This window comes from Salvelinus alpinus, chromosome 22 (genome assembly GCF_045679555.1).
Source record: "Salvelinus alpinus chromosome 22, SLU_Salpinus.1, whole genome shotgun sequence".
Classification (NCBI taxonomy): Eukaryota; Metazoa; Chordata; class Actinopteri; order Salmoniformes; family Salmonidae; genus Salvelinus; species Salvelinus alpinus.
Window position 1 is genome coordinate 9,141,801 of NC_092107.1, and position 19,692 is coordinate 9,161,492.

General features: G+C 41.7%; 1 protein-coding gene across 1 annotated transcript; it reads right to left on the minus strand.

Annotated features, from left to right (window-relative positions):
• Positions 1–9,974: 9,974 nt before the first annotated feature.
• On the minus strand, positions 9,975–18,532 carry LOC139548939 (A disintegrin and metalloproteinase with thrombospondin motifs 8-like). Its single transcript, XM_071358913.1, has 9 exons — positions 17,479–18,532; positions 16,631–16,870; positions 15,670–15,802; positions 15,149–15,316; positions 13,759–14,051; positions 13,041–13,227; positions 12,706–12,878; positions 12,400–12,575; positions 9,975–12,211 (listed from the first exon to the last, which is right to left on the minus strand). The coding sequence occupies exons 1-9, from the start codon at positions 18,232–18,234 to the stop codon at positions 11,479–11,481; spliced, it is 2,859 nt and encodes a 952-aa protein (XP_071215014.1). The 5' UTR covers positions 18,235–18,532; the 3' UTR covers positions 9,975–11,478.
• Between the last annotated feature and the right edge of the window lie 1,160 nt (positions 18,533–19,692).

A 19,692-nucleotide genomic window follows, 5' to 3' on the forward strand; every position in this document is an offset into this window, starting at 1 on the left:
AATTGGCTGTGTCCCACCCTTAATCTTGTAAAAATAGCCTCTCTTCTGTCCCTTCCTGCCCTCCCCTCCCTGACTTTCCTCTGTACTTGAAATAAATGCCTACCCTTAGTATCTCTATTCCACTGCTCCTGCCATCTCTGTACCATCACTGTCCATATCAGGCTTTTTGCCTCTGCCTTGCTCATTGAAACTACAACATCAACACTTCTAAGTGCTTGTTTAGCCAGTACATCAAATGCCTCATTCCCCTCCACCCCCACATAGGCTGAGACCCAAGTAAATCTTATCTGTATACCCATCTGTCTATTCCTGCCATGGGTTTGTAGCACCTCATAAAGCAGGTCTTGTCTGCTACGTGACCTAAAAGACTGGAGACTCATTAACACTGCACATGAATCAGAGAAAATAACTAATCTGTCTGGCTTGACTTCCTCCAGCCACTGCAAGGCCAACAGTATGGCCATCAGCTCTGCCGTTTATACAGCCAGATGATCTGTAATGTGTTTCCTGACTTCCACCCCACATTCCTACACTACAAATGCTGACCCAGTACATCCTGTCCTTGGATCTTTTGAACCATCTGTGTAAATGGCCACAAAATCCTGTTAAACAGTGTTCAGACGTCTATTAAACAAATCAGATGGATCAACACCCTCCCTATCTTTCTGTAGTCTCTCCAATCAGATGGATCAACACCCTCCCTATCGTTCTGTAGTCTCTCCAACACTTCTAGATGAACTACTGGAGGTGAGAGTAGCCATGGTGGATTTACAGGAATAGCTTCCATTGGACTAAACTCCCTTCCATACAGTCCCATCTCCTTCGCCTGGGTATTACCCACTCACCCAAAGCTTGTGTTCTGTCTTCGCTCATGTTCCCAGCATGCCTGTAAAATCCCCTTTGCAGGATGAGACACCCCATGTCCCTGTAGGTTGACCCAATAATTAATTGCCAGCTGCTGTCTCCTAATCTGCAATGGCATATCCCCCATCTCCACATGTAGTGCAGACTCTGGGAGATGTCTGAAAGGCCCCACTACATATTCTGAGTCCTTGACCCTGTATGACATCTAGCCTTTCCAATGATGTCCGGGCTGCCGAACCATATGCTATACTGCCATAGTCTATTACAGATTGGATCAATGCAACATACATGGTCCTCAATGAGGAACGCCCAGCCCCCCACTTCTTCCCGTCAGACAGGGCATCACATGTAGCACCTTCTTACACTTTCCTACCACTCTCTCAATGTGTTCTGCCCAGGTCAGTCTAGTGTCAAAGTATATTCCAAGGAACCTGAAGGCCCCCACCCTCTCCAAGTTTCTCCCATATAACCTCAAGCATACCTCATCTCCCACCTTCCTCCTGGTAAAGAACACTGTCTGAGTTTTCTCTACAGAGAACCTGAATCCCCACATTAATGCCCACCGCTCTACCTCATCAATTGCTTCCTGTACCTTCCTGACTATGTATGGCACATTGCTTCCCCTCTTCCATAAGGCCCCATCATCTGCAAATAACGAATTCCCAATAACCGGTTGTACCGGAGAGTAAACATCATTGATCATGATTGAGAACAACAGAGGACTAATCACTCTCCCCTGTGGCGTACTACTGCTTCACTTCCTGTGTGCTGCCTCCTGAAATACATTCTTATTCTTCGATGATGTTTAACAGCGGTCGGCATCCAATAAATGTTGCATTACCGCCACCTACTGGACTGGAGTACAACTCCCTTTTACTTTGCTTGAAAAAAAAATATATATATATTTTTAAATAAACAAATACCCTACCATCTAACACTACCATCACAAAAAAATGCAATAATAAAAAATAACACCACCCTAACCCACTATTTATATCTATTTAGTACTACCTCAGGCCAACAACCTGAAAGGATGGGACACCACCACTTAACATACCCTGTAACTCTTCTGATGTCAAGTCTCGCACACCCAAATACCTCTCTGCTCCCACCACAACCTCAATTTTCTGCGACTTACGTTCCATCTCTGCAGTACAGTTGATAACCATAAATGCTATAAAATCCAATCTTACTGAAACATATATCACTTGTTCACCTATGGCTCTGTACTGGTACATATCTACTACTCACAACACTCCTCTCAGGATCCCTCCCCCTTGACCCATCTTCCTCTACTTTCTTCACTGCCTCAGCATTTGACAACTTCTGCACTACTCTAACCCTAGAAATCTCAACCTGCCTCTCTGTACAGGACATTTCTGATCCTCAGCCTCATGGGCACCCTTACAATTAACACATACTACTAATTTCCCCAATACTACACATTCCTTTGTCTCATGCCCTTCTGCACACTTCTCACACCTAGGAACCTCCCTCCTACACACTGCTGCCACATGCCCATAATCTTGACACCTATACTTTAAGTAGTAATGAGTGACAAATTGGGACGTTTCACTACTGGTGAACACTACATATTTCCTACTCAAATCACTACATAATTCTTCCTTAATGACCACTGTGTAACCCACATTCCCTATTGAATTACTACACAATGCCCACACATTACTGCTGTATGCCTACTCAGTCCCGATTTAATTACTATTGCTATCTGTGTGTGCAGTGTTGTGCCACTGCTGATCACTACTGAATTGCTTCTGATCCTTTTTCATTTCCTACATACAGTGCATTTGGAAAGTATTCAGACCCCTTGACTTTTTACACATTTTGTTACGTTACAGCCTTATTCTAAGGACATGATTTGGAAAGGCACACACCTGTCTATATAAGGTCCCACAGTTTACAGTGCATGTCAGAGCAAAACAATTCCTCAGCCTTGAAGGTCCCCAAGAACAGTAGCCTCCATCATTCTTAAATGGAAGAAGTTTGGAACCACCAAGACTCTTTCTAGAGCTGGCCTTCGGGCCAAACTGAGCAATCGAGGGAGAAGGACCTTGGTCAGGGAGGTGACCAAGAACCCGATGGTCACTCTGACAGAGCTCCAGAGTTCCTCTGTGGAGATGGGAGAACCTTCCAGAAGGACAACCATCTCTGCAGCACTCCACCAATCAGGCCGTTATGATAGAGAGGCCAGGCGGAAGCCACTCCTCAGTAAAAGGCACAGTCCGCTTGGAGTTTGCCAAAAGGCACCTAAAGGACTCTCAGACCACGAGAAACAAGATTCCCTGGTCTGATGAAACCAAGATTCAACTATTTGGCCTGAATGCCAAGTGTCACGTCTGGAGGAAACCAGGCACCATCCCTACGGTGAAGCATGGTGGTGGCAGCATCATGATGTGGGAATCCTTTTCAGTGGCAGGGACTCGGGGGTTACTCAGGATCGAGGCAAAGATGAACGGAGCAAAGTACAGAGAGATCCTTGATGAAAACCTGCTCCAGAGCGCTCAGGACCTCAGACTGGGGTGAAGGTTCACCTTCCAACAGGACAACGACCCTAAGCACACAGCCAAGACAATAAAATAGTGGCTTCAGGACAAGTCTCTGAATGTCCTTGAGTAGCCCAGCCAGAGCCCTGACTTGAACCCGATCGAACATCTCTGGAGAGACCTGAAAATAGTTGTGCAGGAACGCTTCCCATCCAACAGAGCTTGAGAGGATCTACAGAGAAGAATGGGAGAAACTTCCCAAATACAGGTGTGCCAAGCTTGTTGCATCATACCCAAGAAGACTCAAGGCTGTAATCACTGCCAAAGGTGCTTCAACAAAGTACTGAGTAAAGGGTCTGAATAATTACGTAAATGTGATATTTCAGTTTGTTTTTCTTTATACATTTGCTCGATTTTCTAAAAACCTGTTTTTGCTATGCCATTATGGGGTATTGTGTGTAGATTGATGAGGGAAAAAAATATTTGTATCAATTTTAGAGTAAAGCTGTTAAGGAACAAAATGTGAAAAAGTCAAGGGATCTGAGTACTTTCCGAATGCTCTGTAAACCCTTTTGTATTAATATTGAAAAATGACACATTTATTACTTTTTGCCTAATAAAAATGTACTATTGACATCTTATTTCACTACTGTGTCACTACAAGACTAGTGCACATGTTATTTCCTCAAGTGTCTAACTGTAGTTATATAATCAAACCATAAATAATAAGCTTATAAACTTAATTTAAATGTTTATATTTTATCAAATTAATTACATATTAAATTACATATTTATACATTTTTATTAATCCCTTTGTATTTGTGTTTGTATTCATTATGGGTCCCCATTAGCTGCTGCCAAGGTAGCAGCTACTCTTCCTGTGAGCCATCAAAACTAAGGCAGTTTGTACAATTACAAAAAATATTACAATGCCTTGCAAAAGTATTCACCCCCTTGGCATTTTTCCTACTTTGTTGCGTTACAACCTGTAATTTAAATAGATTTTTATTTGTATTTCATGTAATGGACATACACAAAATAGTCCAAATTGGTGAAGTGAACTGAAAAAAATTACTTGTTTGCAAAATTCCAAAACATTCCAAAACTGAAAAGTGGCGCGTGCGTGTGAATCCACCCCTTTTGCTCTGAAGCCCCTAAATAAGATCTGGTGCAACCAATTACCTTCAGAAGTCACATAATTCGTTAAATAAAGTCCACCTGTGTGCAATCTAAGTGTCACATGATCTGTCACATGATCTCAGTATATATACACCTGTTCTGAAAGGCCCCCAAGTTTGCAACACCACTAAGCAAGGGGCACAACCAAGCAAGTGGCACCATGAAGACCAAGGAGCTCTCCAAACAGGTCAGGGACAAAGTTGTGGAGAAGTACAGATCAGGGTTGGGTTATAAAAAATAAAAAAAACTTTGAACATCCCACAGAGCACCATTAAATCCATTATTAAGAAATGGAAAGAATATGGCACCACAACAAACCTGCCAAGAGAGGGCCGCCCACCAAAACTCACAGACCAGGCAAGGAGGGCATTAGTCAGAGAGGCAACAAAGAGACCAAAGATAACCCTGAAGGAGCTGCAAAGCTCCACAGCAGAGATTGGAGTATCTGTCCATAGGAGCACTTTAAGCCGTACACTCCACAGAGCTGGGCTTTACAGAAGAGTGGCCAGAAAAAAGCCATTGCTTAAAGAAAAAAATAAGCAAACACGTATGGTGTTCGCCAAAAGGCATGTGGGAGACTCCCCAAACATATGGAAGAAGGTACTCTGGTTAGATGAGACTAAAATTTAGCTTTTTGGCCATCAAGGAAAAAACTATGTCTGGCGCAAACCCAGCACCTCTCATCACCCCGAGAACCTCATTCCCACAGTGAAGCATGGTGGTGGCAGCATCATGCTGTGGGTATGTTTTTCATCGACAGGGACTGTGAAACTGGTCAGAATTGAAGGAATGATGGATGGCGCTAAATACAGGGAAATTATTGAGGGAAACCTGTTCCAGTCTTCAGGAGATTTGAGACTTGGACGGAGGTTCACCTTCCAGCAGGACAATGACCCTAAGCATACTGCTAAAGCAACACTCGAATGATTTAAGGGGAAAGATTTAAATGTCTTGGAATGGCCTAGTCAAAGCCCAGACCTATGTTGTGTAAATCAAATGATACAAACCCCCCAAAAATCTATTTTAATTCCAAGTTGTAAGGCAACAAAATAGGAAAAATGCAATGGGGATGAATACTTTCGCAAGCCACTGTACAATACATTCACAATCCCCTACTCCACCACTACCACATACAGTGGGGAGAACAAGTATTTGATACACTGCCGATTTTGAAGGTTTTCCTACTTACAAAGCATGTAGAGGTCTGTAATTTTTATCATAGGTACACTTCAACTGTGAGAGACGGAATCTAAAACAAAAATCCAGAAAATCACATTGTATGATTTTTAAGTAATTAATTTGCATTTTATTGCGTGACATAAGCATTTGATCACCTACCAACCAGTAAGAATTCCGGCTCTCACAGACCTGTTAGTTTTTCTTTTAGAAGCCCTCCTGTTCTCCACTCATTACCTGTATTAACTGCACCTGTTTGAACTTGTTACCTGTATAAAAGACACCTGTACACACACTCAATCAAACAGACTCCAATCTCTCCACAATGGCCAAGACCAGAGAGCTGTGTAAGGACATCAGGGATAAAATTGTAGACCTGCACAAGGCTGGGATGGGCTACAGGACAATAGGCAAGCAGCTTGGTGAGAAGGCAACAACTGTTGGCGCAATTATTAGAAAATGGAAGATGTTCAAGATGACGGTCAATCACCCTCGGTCTGGAGCTCCATGCAAGATCTCACCTCGTGGGGCATCAATGATCATAAGGAAGGTGAGGGATCAGCCCAGAACTACACGGCAGGACCTGGTCAATGACATGAAGAGAGCTGGGACCACAGTCTCAAAGAAAACCATTAGTAACACACTACGCCGTCATGGATTAAAATCCTGCAGCGCACGCAAGGTCCCCCTGCTCAAGCCAGCGCATGTCCAGGCCCGTCTGAAGTTTGCCAATGACCATCTGGATGATCCAGAGGAGGAATGGGAGAAGGTCATGTGGTCTGATGAGACAAAAATAGAGCTTTTTGGTCTAAACTCCACTCGCCGTGTTTGGAGGAAGAAGAAGGTTGAGTACAACCCCAAGAACACCCTCCCAACCGTGAAGCATGGAGGTGGAAACATAATTCTTTGGGGATGCTTTTCTGCAAAGGGGACAGGACGACTGCACCGTATTGAGGGGAGGATGGATGGGGCCATGTATCGCGAGATCTTGGCCAAAAACCTCCTTCCCTCAGTAAGAGCATTGAAGATGGGTCGTGGCTGGATCTTCCAGCATGACAACGACCCGAAACACACAGCCAGGGAAACTAAGGAGTGGCTCCGTAAGAAGCATCTCAAGGTCCTGGAGTGGCCTAGCCAGTCTCCAGACCTGAACCCAATAGAAAATCTTTGGAGGGAGCTGAACGTCCGTATTGCCCAGCGACAGCCCCGAAACCTGAAGGATCTGGAGAAGGTATGTATGGAGGAGTGGGCCAAAATCCCTGCTGCAGTGTGTGCAAACCTGGTCAATAACTACAGGAAATGTATGATCTTTGTAATTGCAAACAAAGGTTTCTGTACCAAATATTAAGTTCTGCTTTTCTGATGTATCAAATACTTATGTCACGCAATAAAATGCAAATTAATTACTTAAAAATCATACAATGTGATTTTCTGGATTTTTGTTTTAGATTCCGTCTCTCACAGTTGAAGTGTACCTATGATAAAAATTACAGACCTCTACATGCTTTGTAAGTAGGAAAACCTTCAAAATCGGCAGTGTATCAAATACTTGTTCTCCCCACTGTATCTACAGTACAAAATCCATGTATATGTGTGTGTATATTGCGTATGTTATTGTGTGTGTGTGTGTGTATGTATGCATGTGTCTGTGCCTATGTTTGTGTTGCTTCACAGTCCCCGCTGTTCCATAAGGTGTTTTTTTACTCTGTTTTTTAAATCTGATTTTACTGCTTGCATGGGTTACAGTACTTGATGTGGAATAGAGTTCCATGTAGTCATGGCTCTATGTAGTACTGTGCGCCTTCCATTGTCTGTTCTGTACTTGGGGACTGTGAAGAGACCTCTTGTGGCATGTCTTGTGGGGTATGCATGGGTGTCCGAGCTGTGCACCAGTAGTTCAAACAGACAGCTCGGGGTATTCAACATGTCATTACCTCTCATAAATACAAGCAGTGATGAAGTCAATCTCTCCTCCACTTTGAGCCAAGAGAGATTGACATGCATATTATTAATATTAGCTCTCTGTGTACATCCAGGGGCCAGCCGTGCTGCCCTGTTCTGAACCAATTGCAATTTTCCTAAGTCCTTTTTTGTGCCACCTGACCACACGACTGAACAGTAGTCCAGGTACGACAAAACTAGGGCTTGTAGGACCTGCATTGTTGACAGTGCTGTCAAGAAGGTAGAGCATAGCCTTATCATGGACATACTTCTCCCCATCTTAGCTACTGTTGTATCAATATGTTTTGACCATGACAGTTTACAATCCAGGGTAATTCCAAGCAGTTTAGTCACCTCAACTTGCTCAATTTCCACATTATTTATTACAAGATTTAGTTGAGGTTTAAGGTTTAGTGAATGATTTGTCCCAAATACAATGCTTTTAGTTTTAGAAATATTTAGGACCTACTTATTCTTTGCCACCCACTCTGAAACTAACTGCAACTCTTTGTTAAGTGTTGCAGTCATTTCAGTCGCTGTAGTAGCTGACATGTATAGTGTTGAGTCATCCACATACATAGACACCTCATATCCAGTGGCAATTCATTAGTAAAGATTGAAAAACGTAATGGGCCTAGACAGCTGCCTTGGGGAATTCCTGATTCTACCTGGATTATGTCAGAGAGGCTTCCAATAAAGAACACCCTCTGTGTTCAAGTAGAATGGGTAAGTATACTAATATGAATATACTTTACATTTGTATACAAGCACATACTTATTAGCTAGCATGACAAAAACAGAGGCTACATAGCTACATTTCAATGGGGCTAAAAAACAGCTAGGCTAATACTTTACATTTACTTTTCTATGGAAACGGATAACGGCTAAGACCGTATTGGCCAGCAATCTTTTTGATGTAGTAAAAAGTTATATAAACAGCTAAATAACAGAATAAAAAGTGTTCATAAAACATAAAGGATAGTTAAACATACAGCACAAGGGCTATGAAAGACTGCATGATGAAGGATGGAAGATGATTACATACGCGATTGTCAAACGTTATCTAGGTAACAACAACCAACTACTTCTGGTTTTGTCTTCTTCTGTGGTCTTGAGCACAGAAATCCACAAACTGCAAAACTTTAAAATGAAATAAAAATACAATTATACCTGCACACTGAATCCCTGGTGAAGTGAAAATAATAAAAATAATTGAATAATGAAGTAAGCTTTATGCGACATATTTTTAAGTGAGAACCCAATACACCTCTTTGTTTGGGTAATTTTTCTCTGCCACACACATTTTAACTTGCCGCTCGCCGCCCGTGTTGCCGCCAGAGTTTTCAAGATTTTTCATAAACTGTAGGGGGCTTCGCCAGGGTTTGCAGCTCCCTGTGTGTAAGGCCCTTAACACATAATCCAACTGGGACTTGAACACGGATCTCTGTCAGTCTAACACCTTAACCGTAACACCAAGAGGTCCAAACCCGTTGACAAGGTTGCTTTGTAGTCTACTAGGCCACTAGTAACACTAGTTTTCTTAGCCTATCATATTATGTAGCCAACCCACTGGGCACAATCGTCAATTCAATGTCTATTTCACATTGGTTCAACGTAATTTCATTGAAATGATGTGGAAACAACATTGATTCAACCAGTGTGTGCCCAGCGGGAAGCCTACTGGCATCGAGTTGAATTGCCCTAAGAATGCATGAGCAGAATCCATGAGCTGTGCCCCAAAAGATTTTGTTTGGAAATGACAATGGAAAAAAATATGAATTTGATTTCTCATGTATCCAAAGAAATTAGCTATAATCTCTTCAGGCACAGCTGCAGGTTAATCTCTGAATATGTTATTGTTATACTGTAGTCAAGAGTCTGCACACACAGTTCTGGACCATTCTATTGCATGATACCGGAGATAGCCTCTGAATTCTTTTGTTTGGATGAGGATCATGCTGTCAAAAAGCTCCTTTCATATAGGCTATGGTACCTCTGAAAGCTAACTGATCAACTATTTTCATGTAATACAATAAGCCCATAAATGCTAGCCAGAAGAACAGAAATTATGGACCAAGGATAATTTAAAACACACTTTCATTGTCTGATGTGTATGTCCATCTAATAGGAAGATTGAACAATGTGTGTAGTGTGCACATATTTGTATTTGTATTCTCTGTGTTTAAACCAGAAGACTGCAGTGGAAGGAGAAGCAGACCCGTTGTAGGTCAAACATAGCTAAAGTGGGTCTTTAACTTGTCCAAACGGGTAACAAAAGATACAACTCAATGTTTACTGCATATAGTAAAATGTGATGTATTTGACCATTTTATTGCAGACATAAATCTCAAAGACAGCAGCATTTGAAAATGTTATAATTTCATGTCCAAGGTAAAAACTTAAAAATAAATAGCTTTAAAAGGAAGCTACAATAATAATATAGTATGGTCCTTCACTGAAGGTATATCATATTTTGCCTTTTTTGTTTTATGACATACAAACTGGAATGAGAAATCAAACATATACATACAGACATCTGACACACAATAGAGCATTCTTCCCATTATGAATAATACATATTTTTAAATCAACTATGAAATTATTACAAACAAAGGACTTGTTCTTTATGCAAAGTATTTTTGATGCACCATAATATACCATTTCACACATCATGTGTTTATATTGAATTTGGTTGTACTTACAATTCTGTAGTCATATAATTCCTTTAAAACACTACATAAAACGTACAGAACAGAGAAAAAAATCCCCCTGTTACACTGATTTGCCTCAGATCAGATTCCTGACCATGGTCTGCTAAACTAAATTTTACACAAAGAAAGTGTACACTCAAACTCTAATGTTATTTTTTTTAGGAACACTAAAATGTCTGGTTCATTCTTACTACTAATTAATGCTGGTTTCTTTTTTTGTTACGAAGTATATTCTTCGATTTAATGTCTGTCAATGTCTAATCTCAAAAACCCAAAAGTAAAATGTTGCGTAATTGCATCAGATTATGTTACGTAGTCTGCCCACGAGAGATTAGTCAATGGCAGACCTAATCACCTGTATCATTTGAATGATTATGGGTGAACTTACATTTTCATCTTTAAGCATATCAGTTCCACAAATCATTAATCAATAATAAGATAGCAGATAGATTTTTTGACACATTTTTTACAGGCAGTAAACACAATCTCACATTTAGAAAAATACTTATTTTTCCCAAGGAAATTAAACAAAAGAGCAAACCACAAGCAAGGTATTTTACAAAGTTTTCCATCTTGTCCACCTAATCAAATGTTTTACACAAACCCTTTTTACTCAAAAATAATACGCACTGTAAGTCGTTGTCTTGCAATGATAATGTCACATGTTATGGTAGGAATAGTATGCCTTTAGACTAACTTTATTAGCCCAGTTCATTTATTGGCTCTGAGTCTCTGACTGTATAGTTCTGGGTTATATGCTGGAAAATTGAGGTATATTTAACCGCAATGGTGTTTGTCAGTAGGTTTTATGCAAAGTAATTGCTTTTAGGAGAGAATAATATTTTGCACACAGTACCTTTGTCTATTTTAACAAAACAACACATGTACATCCTGAGGTAGCTAGATCTCTATTGGTTCAAACTTCTCTAGTGGTTGTAAAACATCAAGTCACAGGCCAGTGTCCTATGACTTGTCTGGGTTAGTTAGTGCACTCTTCATTTCCAAACTAGGGTTTCCCTGCTTTTCTCTAAAGCACGGTCGGGTCGGTTAAGAATCCACTACACTACCCCTCCCAAAGTTTTCTCTATCTTCATGTCTCCTCGCTAGCACTCTTGGTAAACACACTCTCCCGACACTGGCGCAGGTTGCTTGTTAGCGTCACACTTCTCCGACTCGACAGTCTTGCCGGTGTAGTCTATACAGACAACACTGCGTCGGCGTTCCCCCTGGCCACAAGTTCGTGAACAGGATGACCAAGGCCCCATTTGCCAGATGGGGCACGGCAGATCAGCACAGGGTCTGATATCTGTGGGTTTCAGGTCCTTATCGCAGGTATTGGAATGGAAACCAGCGTTGTCTCTGCATTCAACGTTCCTTCGGGACCACCCTGAGCCGCAACTCTTGGAGCACTCTGACCATTTGCCCAAATGCCACTGGGGCACACCAAAAGCCTGGATCATATGCAACGAAGACTTTTTCTCTTTGGATTTAGTAAAAGACACATCTTTGGGGATAAAGAATGTGTATTTGACCTTGGGTGGAAATGCCTCCCCAGCAGTGGCCAGCAACTGGATTGTGACAGCCTCCCTCAATTGTCTGAAGCTCTGGATTCTCTCTAAGGTGGTGGATGAGCCACTGTACTTCAGCGCAGCCCCGAGAACAGGAATATCCTGCTCCACTGTGGACACAGAGAAGTTACCATTCAGTATGTAGCCACCGCTCTCTCGCTTGATCGCCAGGTAGTTTCCATCGTGTGTGATGTTTCTATGGCTGCGCTGTTTGATGTCAATATTGGTAGCCCCGACAGGGATGGTCACAATGTCGCTATAACCGTAACTGAAAGAAAAAAGCAAATGTCTCATTACAGCTGTAATCACTTCAGCAGCACAAAAGACTATCAACCAATAATACTTTCCAAATATGACTTATTTAGTCTGGATCATTATAAGACGATAATAGCTAAGACATTAGGGTCATAAATGATTGTTAGCATAATTGAAATTGGAATATTTAGGTATACTCACGTGGCTTTGTTGTATGAACCAGTGATCTTCCTGCAACTGAGGCCATTCCCACCACACAAGCCACACTTGTCAAGCCTCTTGTTTGAGCCGATCTCTTGGTCACAGCCCGCCTTGACACATTGGCCTTGTACACAGACAGACGTAGTGTCAGGACCACATGTCGTGCCGTCGATAACCTATGGACCACAAATGCAAACTCAAGGTCTCAATTTACTTAACACTGTGATTCACCAAACAGTGAAGGCAAGCTGTAAAATATTTATTTACAGTGGCCAACATTCTACAGATGATTTTTAGTGAACATACCTTGGCTTCAAAGACTTTGAATTCACTGCTGCCTTTGGCCCGGCAGAAGAGTTTACACCTGTCCCGGGGCGACACGCCAGCGTACTTTGGAATCCATTGCTTCATGTTCCCAAGAATGTCCAGATAGTTGAAGCTGTTGTACTTCTCACACTGCTCCTCTCTAAAACTCTTCCCTAAGGTTGGAGAAATGACAAAAGGAAAAAAGTATCCATCAAACTAATATCAAAGCAGAGGCATTTATTGAAAAATCTAGGTTAAAAACACCACTATAGCTCCCCACTATATAAATGAAGGGAAATTCTGTAGTGCAAGTGCCTAGACAAAATATGGCTCACCATAATTTTCCTCACACGCCTGGGGGTTGCAGGACTGGTACTGGACTCTCTGGCCCTCGCAGTACTTGCCGCCGTTCTGGGGCACGGGATCTGTGCACTCCCTGTAGGAGAACTCCACACCCCCTCCACATGTCCTGGAGCACTGTTGCCATGGTCCCCAAGCACCCCAGCCGCCATCCACAACCACCTGTGGTAAAGCCAAAACGAAACAGAGTGAGTACTGAGTGCCATGATAACATCAGCCGTCCAACTCAACCACAGTCTAGGCTGAGGCGTCTCTTGGCATGCCATGACTTGGATAAATCTGTCCGTCAGTGTGGCACGCTTCTGCTGTCTCCCACATTCGTGTTCTATGTGTCACCACTTGCAGAATCCGTGGCGCACTTGGCAAGACTAAAGTGTGTGTGAGTGTGTGTGTTTGTGTGTGTGTGCGCATGTAGGTGTGTTTCACAAGCTTTTACTAGTGGGTGAGCAAAAAGTATAATAACTGCCAGCATGTCAATTTATAAATCGAGTTTATTGACACATGCTACAGAGCTTGTACTCTCAAAAGTATGGTCTTCCTTACAAAGCAGGAAGGAAATACTCTGTCACAGAGAAATTAATCCACATATAGTAACTAACAAGGCATTCTGAGACAGAGTTTTTGTCAAAATGCAATACTACAAGACCAAATATAGATTTTTTCTCCTCTTTTCTGAGAAAAACTAGGGCTTACCTTTGGCTGCATGACCTCGTGGGCTGCCATACATGCACCGTGCAGACAACTCCTGTTGGTGGCGCACGTGGTGCCATCCGCCCAGTGAAGGCTGCCATTATTGCTGGTGCAGTGGGGCTTGCCCTCCTCCCTGCACCACAGCTGGCTGCAGACATCACTGTCAGAGGTGTTGGGGCAGTGCACAAACTCCTCCCCAAACATCTGCTGACACTGGCGGTCGAGGCTGTATGTGGTGCCTGGGAGTTCACTGGGTAACGGTAAGATGCTCTCCGGTGGATCCAAGAGGCAGTCGCCTGTGATTGAACACACGAGAGTTCTGTTTTTAAAAAATCAACAGGTTGTATAATGTGGAGACTTAACAGTGACAGAAGCTGACTTTGTTGGAGTCTTCACACAATCACATTCTGGACAGTTGGTGAAGCTTCTCAGACCCATGATCTCTTATTTGGATAAATATTCAATGAGCTTTAGTGTGATGTTGTTCTTGACCCGGTGATCAGACCACATTCTTAGCCACATACACTCTCTTTGGAATCACTGACTAACTGATAAAGAACATTTGCTCGTAACAGCTGTTACTTTTGGCTTGTGAGAACCGAAACCTTCTCTGTATGTATGACTCAGAGGAACGGAAGGTCTTGATTAAATGTTACAAAATAATATGAATCTCTTCAAATAACAAACACAATGCCATTCACGCCCAATTTCAGATATAAATAGTAACCACAAACAATCTGGCAGCCAATCTCTAATTCCCTTAGGATGTCTCCAATTTATCTCCATTTTGAGATTTATTAGTGCAAATTTTAGTGACACTTTTGCATTTAAGCAAACCTGCAGTGAGAAACTACAGGTGGAGTTAACATTGTGAACACGTGTGAAGCCTGCAGGTATAATGCTTTGTAACTTGTTATAAGCATTATGAGCCTTTGGAATGGCTTACAATAAGTAACTTCTCCTGGAAGTATTTATTGTCGTTGTCAGAGGCCATCATTTCTTTAAGCGGGTAGATATTATAAAAGAAAATACAGAAGTGAAAACTGGGCCCTCATAACAGAGTGGTTTAAACTAGAAGGCTCTAGTAAAAACAGACCTAGAAGGCTTTTGTAAAAATGGATCTACCAGCAACCGCTGAGTTTAAAAAAAAAATGTATGTGATTTCATTCAGGTCCAGCCTACTGACCTCAACACACAGTATTCATATGTTGTGATATACATGCAGTAGAATAAAACAAGTACAATAGTTGTTAAAAAGTTATTGTAATATCAAATCATTTAAAAGATTTTAATAAAAATAAACACTTTAACACTTTCCTCATAGAAAGTGTTACCAAATATGTTTTCTTTGCCTACATCAGAGTTGTCAGTGTTGTTTATCAGCATGACATACCGTGTCCGTTGTCAAAGAACTCTGTGATGTAGAGAGCGCTGCAAGGGGACCAGGGGAAATTCTTGTTGAGGTGAATGAACAGAGGGGCCATCATGTGATGGCCGCCCAGATTCCCAAACATCCTCTCGCAATTCTTGGAGTCATCGTGTGGCATACTCAACACGTGGCCTAAAGCAGAACAATACCATTCAAATTAAATTAATACTATTTAAGGTATGCTATGGAAGTACAGTTGCTAATAGTTTACATCTACTTTAGGCTTGGGGGTTGACTGTATGGTTCATATCAAGTTCGTATCTCATTAAACCACACAATTATTAGTTGTAGGCTAACACACTTTTGCATAAGCTTTCGGCTCATGGGTGTGCCGCTTTCTGTCCAAATGAAGTTATTTGTGGACAATATTTCTGTACATTTAGCAGACCCTTTTTGACAAGAGGCAAAATGTATGTAGACCTATAGTATCTTTATATATGGTCAATATAGAAGTTTGAGAAAGTAAAAATTGTTTAAAGTCATACCAAGTTCATGGGCAGCAGTGAAAGCTGCTTGAAGTCCATTGTCCTCTATGACAGAGCAACTCCTTTTTGGATCGCACGCAGTTCCCACATCAGCAACCCCTAGGGTGTCACAACTCTGATGTCCACAAATATCCTGGAAGACAGACAGCAGCAGTTTCAAACAGTGAATATTTAGACAGCATTTCTATTTGTCCTTGGTTGTTTTTTTCTCTTTTCACTTGAGAGCTAATGCCAAAAAAAACTTGTTTGTCAATGTTTCCATCATAAAATGAAGCAAATAAATATTCCTGGCAGACAGAAGCAGATCTATGATGTGGGGAAATTAATGGTGTGGTATTAGATATATATTTCAACGACATGCCTCAACATTTTCCCTTCACATGTCAGGCTCACTCTCTGTGACTGAGATAAATGTTTCCTGGGGCCTATGACCCAAACCACAAGACATAACCATACATGATTCAAAGGACATCTGGACTCAGAGTGACATGCTGAATTCAACTCAGCACGTGTACACCTTGTTTTGCAGAAGCATAGCTCACTGGAGACCGCATGTGCAAACTACTTCCAATTACTACTTCCAAAAAGTCTCAAGTTTTTGGGTTTCTCTTATGGCGAGGAATGTGGCACACATTCTTCGGCAGGTCAAATTCAGGGCAGCAACATTACACCCATACTCAGGCCATTTAAGGGATGTCATCATCACTCAAGGCTGATTTGTAGCAATTCTAAAAATAGCTCATAGGAGACCATTCAGCCCTATGTTTTGAATTGCATCCGATCTGATTCAGCAATTGTATTTCATTAGAGGATACATAATCAAATATATCACTGTTTGCTTACATTATTTCATTAACTCTCCAAACCATGTGGTAACATCATTATGGAATAAGGGGTTAGGGAGAACCTGTGACATTGATGTAATGTGTGACAGTATACATATGGGGCAGGCAGTGCTCACCTCTCGGGTGAAAAGTAGAGCAGTGTCGTAGTGCTCAGGGTGCCTCTGGCTGGCCGGGTTGAACTGTTGTTGCCAGGCACAGAAATTGCGAAGAGCGACTCCCCCGTTACTGGAGAGTGACGGTCCAACCTCCTCGTCTTCCACCACTACCATCTTCACCACCACCACGTGGACAGAGTTCTTGATACTGGGATGTTTGTAAAGCTGGGCAGCCATAGAGACCAAGGTCAGGATATAGTGCTGGAGCAAGGGAGGACAACCGGCATTAGGGAGGTTTACAAGGCAACACTGGTGGTGATGATTTAGGCTAAAACTGGAGGGGAAAAACTAAGTGAGTGAAATAACGAAGTAAACACACACACATGTTTTTTCTCCCGTTTTTTAAAATAAATAGGAAGTATCTTTAAACATGTCTAATGCTCATGCTCTATATCACTTGCATGACCCCAACATTGTTTAATGGTGATGATTTAGTAGCTAAGTCATAATGAATGCGGAACGAAATTACTGCCAAAGCATATTTCTCCTGCCTAACCTTATCAGAGGTTTCCCAGTCCCATCATTACTCTCTATGCACTATTCCTTTTAAAATGATCTCATTACTCCAACTTAGTTTACGCCATGCATATCAGCTAATCAGCAAGTGTGGAGAGCCTAGTCTTGCATGACAGAGCAGATCAAAAACATTGTTTCTGCACCCAAAATATAGGCTATAATTATTTTCAATTGAAACGGAAACTAGTTTTTCCATAAAACATTTAGGCTGTGGGTGTTTCGCATTGGGGGTTGGATTAAATGCAATATAATAAATTAGTCAACATAGGCTATATTAATCGAATATATCCTACCTTTATCTCATCTCCATAGAAATGTGTCATGGACGCGTCTGCAACCACCAGCGTCTCAATAAATCGTGGTGCTGATACAAAGCGTTTCCCTCGTAATTGTCTCTCAGGATCTTTTTCCGCGTGAATAAAACTGTCCTTGTCAGCTTTTACACGACTCTCCTCACTCAGTTGATCAAATACAGTTTGAGTGTCATGTGGTGCTTCTGTGGGTGTCGTCCTTTTGATAAAATGTAACTGTTCAGTGGACCTCTCCCTTCTCCCTGAGCCGAGCACTTTGGGTTCAATTAAATACTCATCCCCGTCTGTAACAAACGATCCAAGGATGCCATAACAGAGACTGACCGCAACAACAGAATCTTGGTTGGAGTCCACAGTCCCCGAGTAAAAACAGCTTCTCAAATGTCTTTCCATCTCTTCAGTCTTGTTTATCAAGTTGTGAAAGTCCGTTTCAGTCTCAGAAGTTTGTCTGCCATGGGCACCTGGGGGGCTGCGTAAAGTGTGGAGATCGTTTGCTTTGATGCGTTGAATTTTCAGTGTAGTAGATAAGAAACTGTTATCCGGGCTTAAATTCAAAATGAAATCTCGGCCAAAGGCACTGAGTCTAAATCTCGGCTGTTCTTCACTTCGTTTCCAAAAACGACCACTGCTTCTTCCATTTAACCTGACAGGTACAATTTCCTCGGAATCAAACAATTTAGAAAGTGATTTGTCGATTACGCACAGGACTAGTAAAACGAAACACCTATTTGAACACATATTCTGCAATGGAAATTGCACACAAAAAAATAATTAAAACAAAAACAACCTTTCAACCAAAATTCCGGACCAAGCCCATACGCAGCTGTACTCGTCAATTGATAATGTCTGTAGTCGGTAGAAAATCTCGAGTCACTAAACTATTTTTAGTCTTAGGGACCTCACAACTAAAATATTTTTTCATCAGTATAATGTGACAAAAACCCACTGCTGTATAGTCAGTCTGTGTCGAGAATGTTTGATATTTTTAGTTTAATAGTGTGATCTTCATGCTATTATAGCGGAGCTAAAATACTGTTCTACCACTCGGCAGCACCACTGAATACTAGGAGTAGCGGAGGTATTTATACTTTCTTGTATACCACTCGTCGCCTCAATTCTCCTCCCACTCGTACCTCATGAGAAACTCTTGGATAAAACGGATCCAATGAGAAGAGACAGACACTCCCCCCTTCTGAAATAGCTGCAGTTTGACAACCATGCAACTAACATGAACTCGGCATAGGCCTGCAGCACAGGACGCTGCAACCTGGATACCCATATTATCATTTAAGGGCTCGGTCAGTTATTTTAAACTTTGAGTGACTGCCAGTGCAGTGGCCCCCAAGCGACTCCCATAAGTAGGCTATAGCATACCCACCACGACCATGGTCCTCACCAGTCGAATAAATCAATGATAAAGAGATGTCATGGAATACATTAGATAATTCTGTTTAAGAGATAAGACTCTTATCTTGCGCATCTCTGGTCATTCCCGCGCGTAAAGGGAATCTCATTATTTTGTAATCCAATACTACCACCTTGTGGTTGAAAAGCTTCCACAGAACCTTATCTAAACTTTTTTGTTTTACCTTCATTTAACTAGGCAAGTCAGTTAAGAACAAATTCTTATTTTCAATGACGGCCTAGGAACAGTGGGTTAACTGCCTTGTTCAGGGGAAGAACGATATATTTTTACCTTGTCAGCTCGGGGTTCCGATCTTGCAACCTTGCGGTTACTAGTGCAACGCTCTAACCACTATGCCACCCTTACCTAAACTAACCTATTTTTTACATAGCGCTAACACGTGTCCCTTTTGCCCTTCATCACAAGAGAGCAAAACATGTCATATAATGTAACCAATGAACGCTGACATTACTTGGGGCTCTTATTAGCTTCGAAGTGGCATTGGCAAAAGGACACATGTTAGCGCTATATAAAAAGTAGGTTATTTTAGGTAAGGTTCTGAGTAAACATTTCAACCACAAGGTGGTAGTATTGGATTACAAAATAATGAGATGTCCTTTACGCGCGGGAATGACCAGAGATGCGCACTCTACTGCAGGCGCAACAGGTGTCGTTCTTTTTTCAACTATAGCCTAGAACAGGTTAGACATTGTTGGAAATATTATTAGGCTATTTCTCAATATTTCTTGGGTGTATTTGCATTACGCATCGAGTTTGAACTGTTAGGTCAT